The sequence below is a fragment of the Zootoca vivipara genome, chromosome 4 (assembly GCF_965207765.1).
Source record: "Zootoca vivipara chromosome 4, rZooViv2.hap1.1, whole genome shotgun sequence".
Lineage (NCBI taxonomy): Eukaryota > Metazoa > Chordata > Lepidosauria > Squamata > Lacertidae > Zootoca > Zootoca vivipara.
In genome coordinates, this window is record NC_142587.1 from 58,070,944 (window position 1) to 58,084,717 (window position 13,774).

Below are 13,774 nucleotides of genomic sequence, written 5' to 3' on the forward strand. Positions count from 1 at the left end.
TCAACCTTCCGCGTGCGTGTGTGTTGGAGCTGGGGCCGGGAGAGTGCTTTTGGAAGCTTAAGGACAATGATTTCCTGAAATAGCCACACCGCCTGGAATCACCTAGTCGGATTTTACGCGTGCGCGCCCCCCCCCCCCGGCGAACACCATGCAAAACCCATCTATCTATGAGCGAGTCACCTTGCAATTACCTTTCGGCTGAAGGGCCGGAGGCGCTCGTAGGAGCCCCCCTTGTTGGCCCACGAGTCCCCCGGCATATCCCCGGCTGATCCCGGAAGCTCAGCGCCCGTCGTCCCTAGCGCAGTTTCAGCAACAGATGCTTTCCGCTTAGCAGCAGCAGCAGCAGCAGCCCCCCCGGACGACGACTGCATCGACAGGCTCGGCTCCTCCGATCGAAAGCGAAAGGAACCAATCCAGCCGCCGCCGGCAAATCGGGGGCGGAGTTCCCGATCTCAGCCGCCCGGAGACAGCGTTGAATAGAAAGGTGAATGGGGAGATGCGCGATTTATCTCCAAAGCAAAAGTCCTGACGTCCACGCCCGCGCGCTCCTCTCTCTCCCGCGTGTGTCAATGGTGACTTGCTTCTGACTTGCGCCTTTCCCCTTGCCTCCAACGCGTTAGGACACAGCCGTGAAGTAAGGGCGAGAGACGGCGATCAGCGATAAAGAAACCTGTGGCACTCCGGATGCTACTGTATGATGGTAGTTCGAGATCACCAAACACCAGGTCCACGGTTTCCTCACCCCGGACTAGACTAAGGTCTGCTTTTGCCACCTGGGGGTTATTTATCCCCCAGCACTTTCAGAGCTTAGTAATTATTTATGATTTGCCCAGGACTCAGAGATTATACTACCTTGCTTAAGACTGGGATGAGTATGAAATAGCATCATCATAGGAGCCTATGCATGCTGGAACACCTTGCCCTGTTTCCCACAGAACTGGACATGTTAGAACCTATGCTTCCAAAAGATAGCCAGCAAGCTTCTGGATCCTTCCCTTCAGGCTAGTTTTACTGCAATGAGTAAGTTCATCTAGCTTTTCTTTTTCATAGTTTCCCAGGCAGATGCCAAGAAACCAGCACAACCTGTTTATGAATACGTGGTTGCACATCACCATCATTGGTCAGTGGAATTGTCCCTCCCAAAGCAAAGAGCAAGGAGGAAGGTGAGATTTTAATTCGGATTGTGGGAGGGTTAAACTCCCCCTCCACTCAGCACAGGTCCAATCCTGCTTGGCCTTAATGGTACTTATCACCATTTAAAAAACTGAATATGTGCATATTAAAAGCAGCAACGTTTTTAACATTTCTATGAATTGGTGTGTAGGAACTTCAGAATTCTTCCTATCAAAAATATTATCCATGACTAGAAATGTACTGATCAGCCAGGAGATCGGTAAGGATTGTTCCCCCCCTCCCCCTACAAGTAATACTTAACAAGCACATGGGGATAAAGGAGGGGTTGCTCTCCCAAAGTTGCAGTGTTTCATCACCATCTTCTGTAATGAAGCCGTGTGGAATCTATGTATATGGCACTTGGAAGGTCAGGACTACCAACATACAGTGTCAGGTCTACAAGAGAAGGCATGTCTTTGTAACAGTGCGATTGAATGCAACCTGTGATGTGATTCACAGAAAGCTGCATGTACTGTACACACCTTGATTTCTACACATAACTGCATGGAACCAGCAGGTGCATGAACTGACATCACGGAAAAACACTGTATGCAACATGATAGAAGTATGAATGTAAATGGGTGACTCTGACCCCAGATTGTAACTGAAATATTAAAAATAACTGAGTTTCTGTTAGTAATAGAAAAGTAACCAATTGTTCTCTCTTGTCAGTTTTACAGGAATAAGACATATCTGCATAGGTCATGAAATAGAAATATCTTGCCAAGTACCAAAAGCAGGTTTTAGCAATAAACTTTATTGTTTACCTGCATCACATTGTGACATCGTGTGAAAATTCAAGCCTTTCAACATTTGCATGTGGGAAAGAACTTAACCAATAATGTGTGCCTATATATACTCTGCAATCCTGAATTGCAAGGCTAGTCCCTTGAATTCATAAACAACTTTGCAAACAAGGCATATCTTAAGAGAAAATTTACTTCATTCTCATGTCTCCTTCAATAGCACCCAGTAATATTCTTATTTGTGTCCCTTGTGTCCATATGGATTTGGCATTCTTTTCATAAATATATTTACTCAGAATGAAATCCTTCTGGTTCCCATACAGTTCTTGGATTTCCAAGTGAGACTGCAATTATATTGCACATTTAGTAGTAAATCCCACAGAATTTCGTGGCACTAGATCCTCAAGCTGAATCAAGCTGAAAGTTGCTTCAGATTGCTTTAAAGCCAATTCAAATTTGCAGAAATAACAAGTGTTATGACCCTTTTGAACCAGTAAGTGAGCAGTTATATATTTGCATGTTTCTCCACATTAATAACAAACAACTTCCCCAAGGAAAGCTAGCATAGTTGAGAGAAGTGCTTAATTTAAGCCTAAGCCTAACATGTTAGATTTCCATGTACACAAGTATTTTGTTTCATTTACAGTACATATTTGAATGCCCCACTCTCCACCATGATGTGGGAAAGCTGAAAAGGGTACCTCCACATGCTATTTATGCATTTCCTGCAGCCATGTAAGGAACCACGAGGACCAAAAACTATATAAACAGTTTCGAATAACTGCAAGCCAGGCTAAAGACAGCCACTCTTTACTGTGGACAAAGTTACTAGATGAGATTACAATGCTTTGTATATATTTTTTCCTGTGAAGTAGTAAGGTAATTAAAAATATATCCAAAAAATGCTATTTCTCCCTTTTAATCAGAGTGTAACTTCTATAATACTTTACCTTAAACCATTATAAATAATCTTATATACCACAATAGCCATGTCCTATTTCTTAGTAGAATGCAAATAGGCACCATGTAGTCAACCCCATTGTACACATATTTATGTCCTTATAATTTTGTTGACTTTCTTTTTGTTTTTTTCCTGTCATTTCCCACACTACTATCACTGTCACTAGTTTCCTGAGACCTTTTCCTTTTAGATGAACCTTCCGTAGCCAGATACTGTGTGTGGTTCTTTGGCTCTGGGTACACACATTCAAAAGAAGTTTGTCCTGGATTCAGATAGGCTGGAACAGGAAGACTTGGAAACAACGGTGGTGATGCCATCTGATAGCAAGGAAATTGCTGTCCCATTGGATTATAAGGGGTATATTGGTGTGCTAAGAAACACGCCATCTAGAAAATAGAAGGTAAATTAATATTTTAAAGTTTGGAAGAGAATTGCTGCATTAGTTCTAGAGAATGAAAGGTACTGGACATGTTTCTGTCGGTATGCAAGCTTTGATTTACACCAGTCCTTTATCAGGTAGACTGTAAAAATCAAGTACCGTAATTCTTACACACACACACACACACACGTTGGTTATAGATATGAATTTTGGCATGACTGTGGTCTGCTCCCAAAACCATTTCCAATTCAAGCACGACACACTAATGTATAAGGTTCTTAAAGGGGGTCTTAACGTGAAATTATGCGTAGCAGACATGCCAATGTAAGCAATCAAAGATTGCCTCCATCCCATTTTATATAATTGAAGTTCACAACTAGAATGCTTCATATTGGAAGTGCTGAGGACATAAATGTGGGGGGGGGTCTTTTGTTTGTTTGTTTGTTTGTTTTGAAGAAAGGCAATTTTTGCTGCAGCTCAATATGACCAGCAAAATGGTTACAAACTCATTGGCCTGGATCTATCAGACATGGCTAGGCAATACTAAAGACAGCCTAGCCTAATGAGTTTTGTTGCAGAGTCCAGTAAATTTCTGTTTCCAGAAGGATGTTGGCACAGCTGGCGCAGAGGGGCAGATTGCCAGCTATAATCTTGGCTTCACTAAGCAGCTGTTCAGGTATGGGTGCAGGTTGATAACTAAAGCCATACAATGGGAAAGGGGGAAAGAGTTTCCACAAGGTATGTGTTTGGCAGCTTCCCCTTCCAGTACACATCCTATAAAGTGTCTCTACACTATCTATTGTTGTGATAGATCTGTGACCATTATTTCAAACTTACCATATTCTGAAAGGCAGAATAACCCTGTGGTAGACTATTATTCACCTGAAAAGGACTTAGAGGTAATGGAGTACCGCCATAAGGCTCTAAATTCCTATAAAAAGAGCAAGTAGGGGGAATATGCTGAGTGAATGCTAATAGATTTACTCATTTTTTCAGTACATACATATACAGTATAGATGTGATTTGGGCTCTTTACAACACAATCCTTTGCATGTTCAGCAGGATTTACTCCCAGATAAATCTGTGCGGATCTGAAGCCTAGCAGAGCAACCCAGCCCTGCCTATTTCTACCAGTCTCCAATGTCAGGGAGTTATGCCCATCAGCAAGGAGTGGTCAAATGCACCTGCCTAAATGGCAACTGCTACAATGGGGGCAGGGCCAGCACAGTGGCAAATGGTGCTGCTTGGCTGCCCAGGGTGGTACATATGCAGTCCGCCCTGGCTCGTGCGTCGTGACGTCACGACGCGGCCTGATGCATGTGTCATGACATCACGACGCACGTGCCAGGATGGACTGCGCATGTCCACACGTCTGTCCTCGGCCAGCGTGTGAGGGTGGCGGCGCACTCGGCCAGAGGAGGTAGGGGCGGGCCAGGGGCCGGCAGCGCTGCCCCGCCCCTGGCCCCATACTGCCCCCACTGGTCTGGAGCCAGGGACTGCCCACCACCGCCCCTCCCTTGCTACGTGCCTGGGCCAGCATAGAATTTGCTGGATCCTGTGTGGACCCCACTGCCATAGTGGGATATTGACCTCTTCACTGTGACAGCCTGGGAGCATTTTGTCTTGCCCATCCCCTCCCACACTTTCTTGCCCTTCCCACCTTAAACGGTGTGGCTCCCTCAGGCCCTGTTACTGCCAGCCAGGGGATAGAACTGGAGTCTGCGTCAGCTTATAGAACTTCTTATTCCTTCAGATGGGAATATACTAAGGCTGTGATTCTTACATACTTACCTGGGAATAAATCCCACAGTAGAATTTACTTGCAAGTAAACATAGGATAGGACAGGTTACAGGTAGGTAGCCGTGTTGGTCTGGATCGAAGTAAAATAAAAAAATTCCTTCAGTAGCACCTTAAAGACCAACTAAGTTTTTATTTTGGTATGAGCTTTCGTGTGCATGCACACTTCTTCAGATACAGTGAAATGGAAGTTTCCAGGCACTGTCTGTCCTAGGATAGGACAGACATTAAGGCTGAACATTATACATTATACATAATTTAGGAACTAATTCAGAATGCAAAAATGATTGGATTATTGCTTTAGGGAGCTAAACTGGATATGGCACTAGAAGCGGGTGGGAAACTGAACATTTTGGAAGGTTAGTCTATACTTTCAGTGCACATATACCACATAATATTGGGTATAAGAACAGAGGTTGTGTCTAAACTAAACTCCATGATATTTTTATACTGGAAAAAAGCCATTACCTGCGTGTTGATGACTGTATATCATGTTCCACATTCTGGCAATGATTGATTAACTCTACACAGTGGGAACTCCCTGTGAATGGAATAATAGTAATTTTTAAATTGATTAAAATTGGTCTAGTCAAAAGTTGATTTCATTTTTCTTTCTGAATGCTTAACATACTTTACAATATAGAAATTAAGTCCAATATAGAAACAAAATTCAGCAATCATACTACAGTACTATAATTAGTTTATTGTAAACACCAATTAAAATTAAAACCAAGTGCATAACCAATCCAATACAATTTCCACCCATCTCCAAAAACCCAATAAATCCTGCAAAACCTCTCCTGGAGTCTTCCGTTCACAAAACCAAATCTACTTTTATGCAAACTTTTTAAATGGAAAATGATTTTATTTAGGGGCACATTATTCAGTAGTTAATATGGGAGACATTTTTATCATAGCAAGCCCCAATGGTAATTTCTTTATTGGTCTCCAAGAATCGGGGTAATATTGAGGCTATACTCAAGAGCAGACCCACTGTATAAATATACTTAAATGTCTGTTGCTTCCAGTGGTTCTCAGATTATGACTTAAACTGCAAACCCAATACCACTTACTGGGGAATACCATTAAGCCCCATTGATTTTGATGGGACTTGCTTTTTAGTCACGGTTAGGACTGCAGCTTTAGTTGGATCCCGAAGAAGAAGAAGAAGAAGAAGAAGAAGAAGAAGAAGAAGAAGAAGAAGAAGAAGAAGAAGAAGAAGAAGAAGAAGAAGAAGAATTTATTATCTATACCCCGCCCATCTGGCTGGGTTTACCCAGCCACTCTGGGCGACTCCCAACAGATTAAAAACAGAATAAAACATCAAATATTAAAAACTTCCCTAAACAATTTTAAAAAGTGGGTTCTAGACTAGTTTTTTCTCAAACGGCAGTCTTTAATAGTGTATGGCAGACTGCTATTGAAATGGCTGAAAGGTTCAAAAACAGTTAATGATTTAGTATGTTGTCCAGATGCGTTCAAAGAACCAAAATTACAAGTTTTCCCAGGCTAAAGCACAAGATCCTTGTGTGAAACCAAGATATTATATAGATCCTGGCCAAGGTAAGTTTCTGAATAACTGATTCATTGATATATTTCAATTTGCAAGTGGTCAGGAAGATTAATAAGAGATTAGCAGTGATAAAAAAGGATTAGCAGATTATAACATAACAGACTGACAACTCTTCAAGGAAAGACTAGATTACTAATTTATGATATTGGTAGCCATTACATATTTCAAGTTTTCTATTGAAAAAAGGGGGGAATTACAACATAGTTTTGATAGAAAGATTACAGAACAATGCGGCATCTATCCTGCTACATGGATATAATAGAGGGAGGGGGGAGTTTTGTACAAAGACATTTTGAAAGTCTGAAGTAAAGGAATTTGAAAAAGACCAGCTGTTTCAAGTGTACACATTACAATGTTGCACACTGCTAGGAGGGTAGCAAAGTACAGACTGTAAAATAATAATATATTTTGTAAGAGTCGGCTCTCATTTATTATTGATTCCCAGAAGAATATATCTATTACCCGATCATATTTTTACTGTGATAAACTCGGGATTTTTTTTTTCTGCCTTGTTGCGAAAGTGGGATGTCTTAAAGGGTAAAAATGCAATATACCAATTAGTTTGAGAAGTCTTATGGTCTCAGATTTGGTTTTAATGCATTAAATATGGATCCACTAACATAGTAACAATCACTTTTCATGTCAGGATTGCGCATTATATGCCCAGGTTTTGTAAAATAAAATTGTTGGCAGGTAGCTAAACCTACCAAACCGATATTGCACTTTAATTGGTCTTCCGTATAAACGAATCCCATTCAGCAAAGCTATGGCATAAGGCACTGACTCTGTGTGTTTAAAGCAGACAAATCCAAAAGTCTTGGGTTTTCCATCTTTGTCCTTGCATATGGTCACTTTGGTTACCGGTCCAGCCTGCAAGAAACTTAAGCATTACTTTCTCATAAATCCCAGGAAGGAAACAGCTTTGCTGATTCTAAGGCTTGCTAAGAAGGGGGGAAAGGAATATAATATGGGTACCAGCTATTTCAGCATTGCAACAAACACATGCCATTATGCTGTAATTTTACTTTAATATACAAAGATTTCCTTGACATATTCATGACATTTTATTCATACATTTTATTCTATTTAGCTTATTAATGCAATTTACATGGACTACGGCAACTAGCAAGGCACTTAAGGATATTTTGGAGATATATGAGGGCAGTCCAAAATACTGTATAATAAATTAATTGTTGTTGTTATTTCTTACCCACCTTTCACCATAAGGTCTCTGAGCCCTACAGCAATTTTAAAATACAATATTAACACTGTTGTAAACCTGTTACAAGGGACGCGGGTGGCACTGTGGTCTAAACCACAGAGCCTAGGGCTTGCTGATCAGAAGGTCGGCGGTTTGAATCCCCGCCATGGGGTGAGCTCCCATTGCTCGGTCCCTGCTCCTGCCAACCTAGCAGTTCATAAGCACGTCAAAGTGCAAGTAGATAAATAGGTACTGCTACAGCGGGAAGGCCAACAACGTTTCTGTGCGCTGCTCTGGTTTGCCAGAAGCAGCTTAGTCATGCTGGCCACATGACCCGGAAACTGTCTGCAGACAAACACCGGCTCCCTCAGCCAGTAAAGCGAGATGAGCGCCGCAACCCCAGAGTCATCCGCGACTGGACTTAGCAGTCAGGGGTCCCTTTACCTTTACCTTTAAACCTGTTCCAGTCAAGAGAATAAGGTGGGTCCTATATATATATAAATCTCAGGTGTCAAAGACCAGTGTAAAGAGGTGTGTCTTCAGCATAACTACATAATGAAGGTGGCTTTCCTTTGGGGGGTGGATTCCCACAGCATAGGGACTGCCACAGAGAGTGCCCTGTTCAAGGCTGCCATTCCGTGAACATCTGAGGCTGGTGAAAATACCAAGAGGGCTCCCTCTGCTGGTCTTAATACCCAAGAACATCTGTAGAGAAAGAAGCAGTCTTTCAAATATTTGGGGATTAAATCATTCAGGGATTTAAACACTAATGTGAGCACCATGAACTGGGCCCAGAAATGAACTGGCAACCAGTGCATGTGGTTTAAAACAGGAGTTACATGAACTCTACACATCTGGCTGTTCATTTTGGAGCAGTTGAAATTTGTTTGCTGTTCATGAGTTATACTGCACAAACAAGAAGGAAGTGCAAAACTGTAGAGGGATCTACAGGTAAATAAATATAAGAGCTATCCAAGAAGAGATTGAACCAATTGTTGGTTAATAGACTGTATGTATCTTGATCTTCTTTTTCTGTGCTAGATTAGCAAGGGAAATAAGATAAAGAAATTCTGACACTCTTCAAACGAGCAAAAGCTCTTGTCAGGCAGAGATGAGTCTACAGCCCAAAGAGCAGAATGATTAATCATGTTTTTTTTTGTGTGTAATCCTCTTCACATTTGCTCCTCAGGCTTTATACGAAATCCAGCAGAATGCTCATGTGAGAACAGGTTTCCCACAAGCATCTGGTTCGCTACTGTGAGAACAGGATGTTTGACTTGATTGGCCATTGGCCTGATACAGCAGACTGTTATGTTTTTTGCTATAAACAGACATTGTTCCTTCTTTTAACTGCTGTGTATACTGGTGAAATATGATTGAGGGATAGGTATATATTAAAAACTGGTAAAAAATGACATTATATGGATCTTCAGCATCTCTTCATTATAACAGATTCAGGCAGGAATTTGTGAAAACAAAGATTTGCTAAATTAATCAATAAAACTCACTTCTGTCTTGATGAAAATGAAAGGGGGCATGTGATAAGAATGTGACAACTCACAGAAAACAAGCTAGATGTCTTTGTATTTTGCCAGTATTCAAAAGTGTCAAATATCAGTTGCTGCCCAACATAATGGCCCTATACATTTTCCAATGTTTTAAAAGGAAACATCACATCTGACAGAGTCATAACTGAAGCCTTCAGCTTTTCCAAGGAGAATCAATGTTTGTTTTATCCCACCGTCCCACCCCAGAAAATAAAAGTTTCACTGAAGCAAATTTTTTCCAGTCTGGTGTTCAAGGTTGCCTACTGCAGATGATGGAGTTCTTCAAGGAGAGGAAGTAGCAAATCAAGTATTCTGGAGCTTGTTCTTTTTAACATGTAGATCTCCCTGTTCATAAATAAATAAAAATATCTGCTCAAGCAAGCTACAAGCACAGCTAGATTTTTAAAGCTTTAAAACATCTAGTTTACCATTATTTCTGTTTTACCAGCTCTAAGGTACAAAGCATGGGTGAATCATATGCATGTAACAAAGTTATCAGAAAGCTATCAGGTGCCAATTTAGTGAAGGTGGGAACAAGCAGGACCTTCCCGTCATTTATTATTTATGCTGTGCTACTGGAGATAAAAGCATTTCTGCTTTATGAAATATAAGTATCCATGTAGAAGCAAGAAAACCAAAACGGGAAGGGTATGAAGCACACAGAACAAAGGAAAATTATAAAATGAATAAAAAAAATTTGAGAGAAAAAGAACAAAGGAAAAGCCTTCCAGCAATATCACTGTAGAAGGAGGGGATAAGTCCAGACAAGATGCTAGCAATTAGCCTGATGAAGAAGTAACATAAGGAAACCATGAACCTTCCCCCATTTATTTTGTTTATTATTAAGAGTGTGGTAAGCTATTATTATCAGTTGCTTGGCATGCCAAAACACAACAAGAACCATGATTAAGTTGTGGTGAAACCTGGAAAGCAATGAATGATACCGAGTATGTATGAATTCTGGCACCTGGGAAACAAAGAGAGAGGCCCTTTTCCATCTAAGATTGCAACCATTCTCTGGGAAGTTCCCAACATTGTTTATCAATTACATCTCCTTCCTTTACTTCCATTCCAATTGCTTTCAGTGGTTGTCTGAGAATTTTTGAGAAGATGGGGAGAACATAAAATAATAGAATCTGAGAGTTGGAAGGGATCCCAAGGGTCTAGTCCAACCCCCACAGGGCTTGCAGGCCACAGGGAAATAAATGTAGCATTTCACCTAATTTTATGTCTGTGCCTCAGAAAGCTTCACTTGTTAAATTTTTGCCTGGTGTAGGGGGGGGGTTAGCACCACAGTCCTAACATGGAGGAAAAGGTGGCAACCTTTTTGGGTTTTAAGAATATGGTTGTAGTTTTCATTTTGTATTGCCTTTACTTTCAGTCACCTTGAGAACTGACCAGCCACCCTGAATGTCAAGCTTCTTGAATATTTACAAGGGGGGGGGACCATAAATAAATAAAGCCCTGTTTTAGGCATACCTAGCTTCTGATGACTATTTTATCTTTCCATTTTATTTTGTTTAAGGCACCTCTTGGTAATTTTCACACATCCTCGATGGAATGGAACAGGACTGAAGCCTTGCTTCATACTGCGAATTTAAGACTACTGAAAAAAATCTTCCATCTGCTGCTCCTTGTAAGCATTCCTTCCCTGCTGCCAAGGGCTCGCCAGCCCCGCCCACTTCCAGATCGCCCCGCCCACCTGCCAAGGTGGCCCCGCCCCGACGTCCCTTGCACCTGCAGGAAAAGCTCGTAGAGAATCTCCTCTTGCACGCGGCTCTCCAAGTTCCCCACGAAAAGCGTCCGGTCCGGCTCGTCTGCCCTCCCTGGGCTTGTCATGACAGCGGCCAGCAGCCCAGCTGTGCGCGAGAGACGCAGGGAAGAGCCAGTCAACGCGGCAGCCCCATCTGCGTGCTGGGATAGCAGATGGAGAACGGGATGGGGAGATGGAAAGGGGCGGGGCTGCCGCGGAGCTGGAGCTAAGCGAGAGAGGCTGTAAAGCATCGGACGCGCGCGCGCGCGCGACGGACAAGAGAGCTGGGCCGGGGCCATAGCTGCCAAGTTATCCCTTTTTTTAGGGAAATTCCCTTATGCTGAATAGGCTTCCTCGTGAGAAAAGGGAAAACTTGGCAGCTATGGCCGGGGCCCTCCCTACTCGGGTATCCTAGCAACTGACTGACGGTGCTGTGAAGAGGGGCGGGGCTTCCCCAGCTGCAAGGAGACCACCCCTCCCTCTCCGCCGTCTGAATTAGCAAAGTCACCCCTGCGCTCTTTTACCTCCTGCGGCGATTCCGTGGTCCAGAGCAGTGCGCAGTGACTTAAACTATATATGTGTGCTTTTATTTCATTTTTGCAAACACATTCTCTTAACTTTTTACAGTTTTATTTCAGCGCCCAAGGTCACCCCCCCTCCGACGTTGTGAACTGCAACTCCCATCCTCCTTGACGATTGGCCATGCTCGCTCGGAATGATGGGAGTTGTAGTCCAAAACATCTGGAGGGTGTCATAGCGCTACCCAGGATGTCGTCTCGTCACCATGCTTGGTATCTCTAAACATCTCGTTCTACTTCCCCGCCCTCCTAACTCGTCACCTATCTGCAGTCTAATTTCTCTTACCTTCTGTTACCCTTCCTTATGGGGAAAAGATCCCGAGAAAGTGAGGGAGGCTGCTGAACAAGCCTCCTCTTACAGCTGGGCTGTTCCTCCCACCAGCTGCCCTGTGATCACAGCCCTTATGATCTGCTATATGTTATTACTTGGTGTATAATGTGTTGGTACGTGCGTTTAATGTTCATTTTTTCCCCTGGGCATGCAACTATTATTAAACATATTTCAGTAATAGAGACACGGGTGGGGTTTTTTAAATGATCGGAGGCTTCCTAAATTTTGTCTGCCATCTTGTGGCACATCTTGATATTGCACTAGGATTTCAGTGAGGTAGAGTTCTAGGATTGAGTACTGTATCAGCAAAATGCTTTGTTACAATGACATTTTTTTTAAATTTTGATCTTTAAAAAGTTCTAGATGACTCTCCCCCACCCCCAACCATCCCAGGAGCTGCAGTTTGTTAAGGGTTCTGTGTTGTAGGAATTTTAAGGTCTTAGATATATAGTGGGTGTTCATAATTGTACAAGGCAAAACGTACATACCGGTAAATATATAAACCATATGTCTGAAACAGTACAGGAAGACACCATTTTGACTCTCACAAACTTACCCCAAGAAATTTAGGGTCCGCCTTTGTTAGAGATTGTTTTGAGACTAGCTATATTTTTGTGTATCCATTTATAAGTGTTGCTCTAAGAAATATATTTTGTGTATCCATTCAAAATGTGTCCCTTTCCCTCGTATCTGAGTACAGTACAGTATGTCCATTTAAATTGTGTTCCTCATTTCTTGTATTCATTATAAAATGTAACCTGCTTTCCTTAATACTTGAAATGTATTCATTTAAATTGTATCTTTTATTCACATAATATGTAACAATTGACTCTGCATTACCTTTAGTTAGTGATTCAACCTTTCAGAATCCTGTTTTGGGTCCTTGGCTCAAATATTTTAAATGCTATTGTATTTCTGTGAATGATATTCTCTTGCTTCTCCTGAAACTGTCATGCTATCAAAGCATGCACACAGCTACGCAAACAAGGAACTTTATTTAATAAATAAACACAGAAAAAGCAGGATTTCACACCGACACTGTGATCAGCTTCCCAAGCAAACCAGTTAAACATTATCTACATACTGATAAGCCAGGAAACTTCAAAGGTCCTTTCCTACAGAGGAAGAGACATAAGATCATTAAAATCAAGGCTTAAATCAAAGGAAAGGCACATTCTTTTCCTTTACCACCCTCCACCAAATGGAACATCAAACACCCACCTTTTGTTCCAACCTTCCGCCAAAAGACACATCAAAGCATGCCCAAAGTTCCACAGAATTTTTTTATTTCCTTATGTTAATCCTTCCTTCCCACCTTTTCTGTATCATTGTCTTGCATGTAGAACAAAAGGTATAAAGGACCAGAAATTCTGTAGTCGTCCTCTCTCTGCCTTCTGTACATGAGCAGGGGACCCTGTTGCAACAGCTTTCTGTCATAAAATAAAGATCAGACTTTGCTTATCGAATCCTGGTTGCGGTCTCTGTCATTTTCTCCTGACCGGAGTGGAGCCTCATCAAAGGTGCTCCTTCCCGGGGTTACGTCTTCCATATGAGGCTGGGACCCCTTCCAGGGAACACATTAATTTTCCTATTTCATCTGAAAGCTATTAGGAGACCACTACATATTCCTTCCATAGAGCTACAATTCTCAGAGTGCTTTAACAATCCCAGGTAACCGTAGGAATTGTAGCTCTCTGGCAGGGAACAACAGTCTCCTAACACCTCTCAACATCC

General features: G+C 42.1%; 2 protein-coding genes across 4 annotated transcripts in view; both read right to left on the bottom strand.

The window, feature by feature from the left end:
- The window catches only part of LOC118084808 (ATP-binding cassette sub-family C member 1), a 29,601-nt gene extending 29,038 nt beyond the window's left edge, over positions 1-563 (bottom strand). For all 3 annotated transcript variants that reach the window (XR_009557484.2, XM_088667986.1, XM_060273640.2), the window contains exon 1: positions 192-563. Coding sequence is in view for 2 of the 3 variants with exons in the window: in XM_088667986.1 (XP_088524112.1) it covers positions 192-371 (180 nt within the window). In the remaining variant the exon portion in view is untranslated. The remainder of the gene's footprint in view (positions 1-191) is intronic.
- A 1,346-nt stretch (positions 564-1,909) lies between these two features.
- Positions 1,910-13,497, bottom strand: RBM11 (RNA binding motif protein 11). The gene is made up of 5 exons (XM_035116733.3): positions 11,116-13,497; positions 7,338-7,500; positions 5,526-5,598; positions 4,097-4,190; positions 1,910-3,266 (listed from the first exon to the last, which is right to left on the bottom strand). Exons 1-5 carry the CDS (start codon positions 11,428-11,430, stop codon positions 2,979-2,981), a joined length of 933 nt encoding a protein of 310 aa, XP_034972624.3. The 5' UTR covers positions 11,431-13,497; the 3' UTR covers positions 1,910-2,978.
- Positions 13,498-13,774: the final 277 nt, after the last annotated feature.

Coding starts and splice junctions, on each gene's coding strand:
- RBM11 (XM_035116733.3), bottom strand. CDS start 11,430: ATGGCCCCGGCCCAGCTCTCTTGTCCGTCGCGCGCGCGCGCGCGTCCG. Junction 5,599..7,337: donor TAAAGTGCAATATCGGTTTG/GTAGGTTTAGCT, acceptor TTCCATTCACAG/GGAGTTCCCACTGTGTAGAG. Junction 4,191..5,525: donor ATACAGTCATCAACACGCAG/GTAATGGCTTTT, acceptor CTCTTTTTATAG/GAATTTAGAGCCTTATGGCG.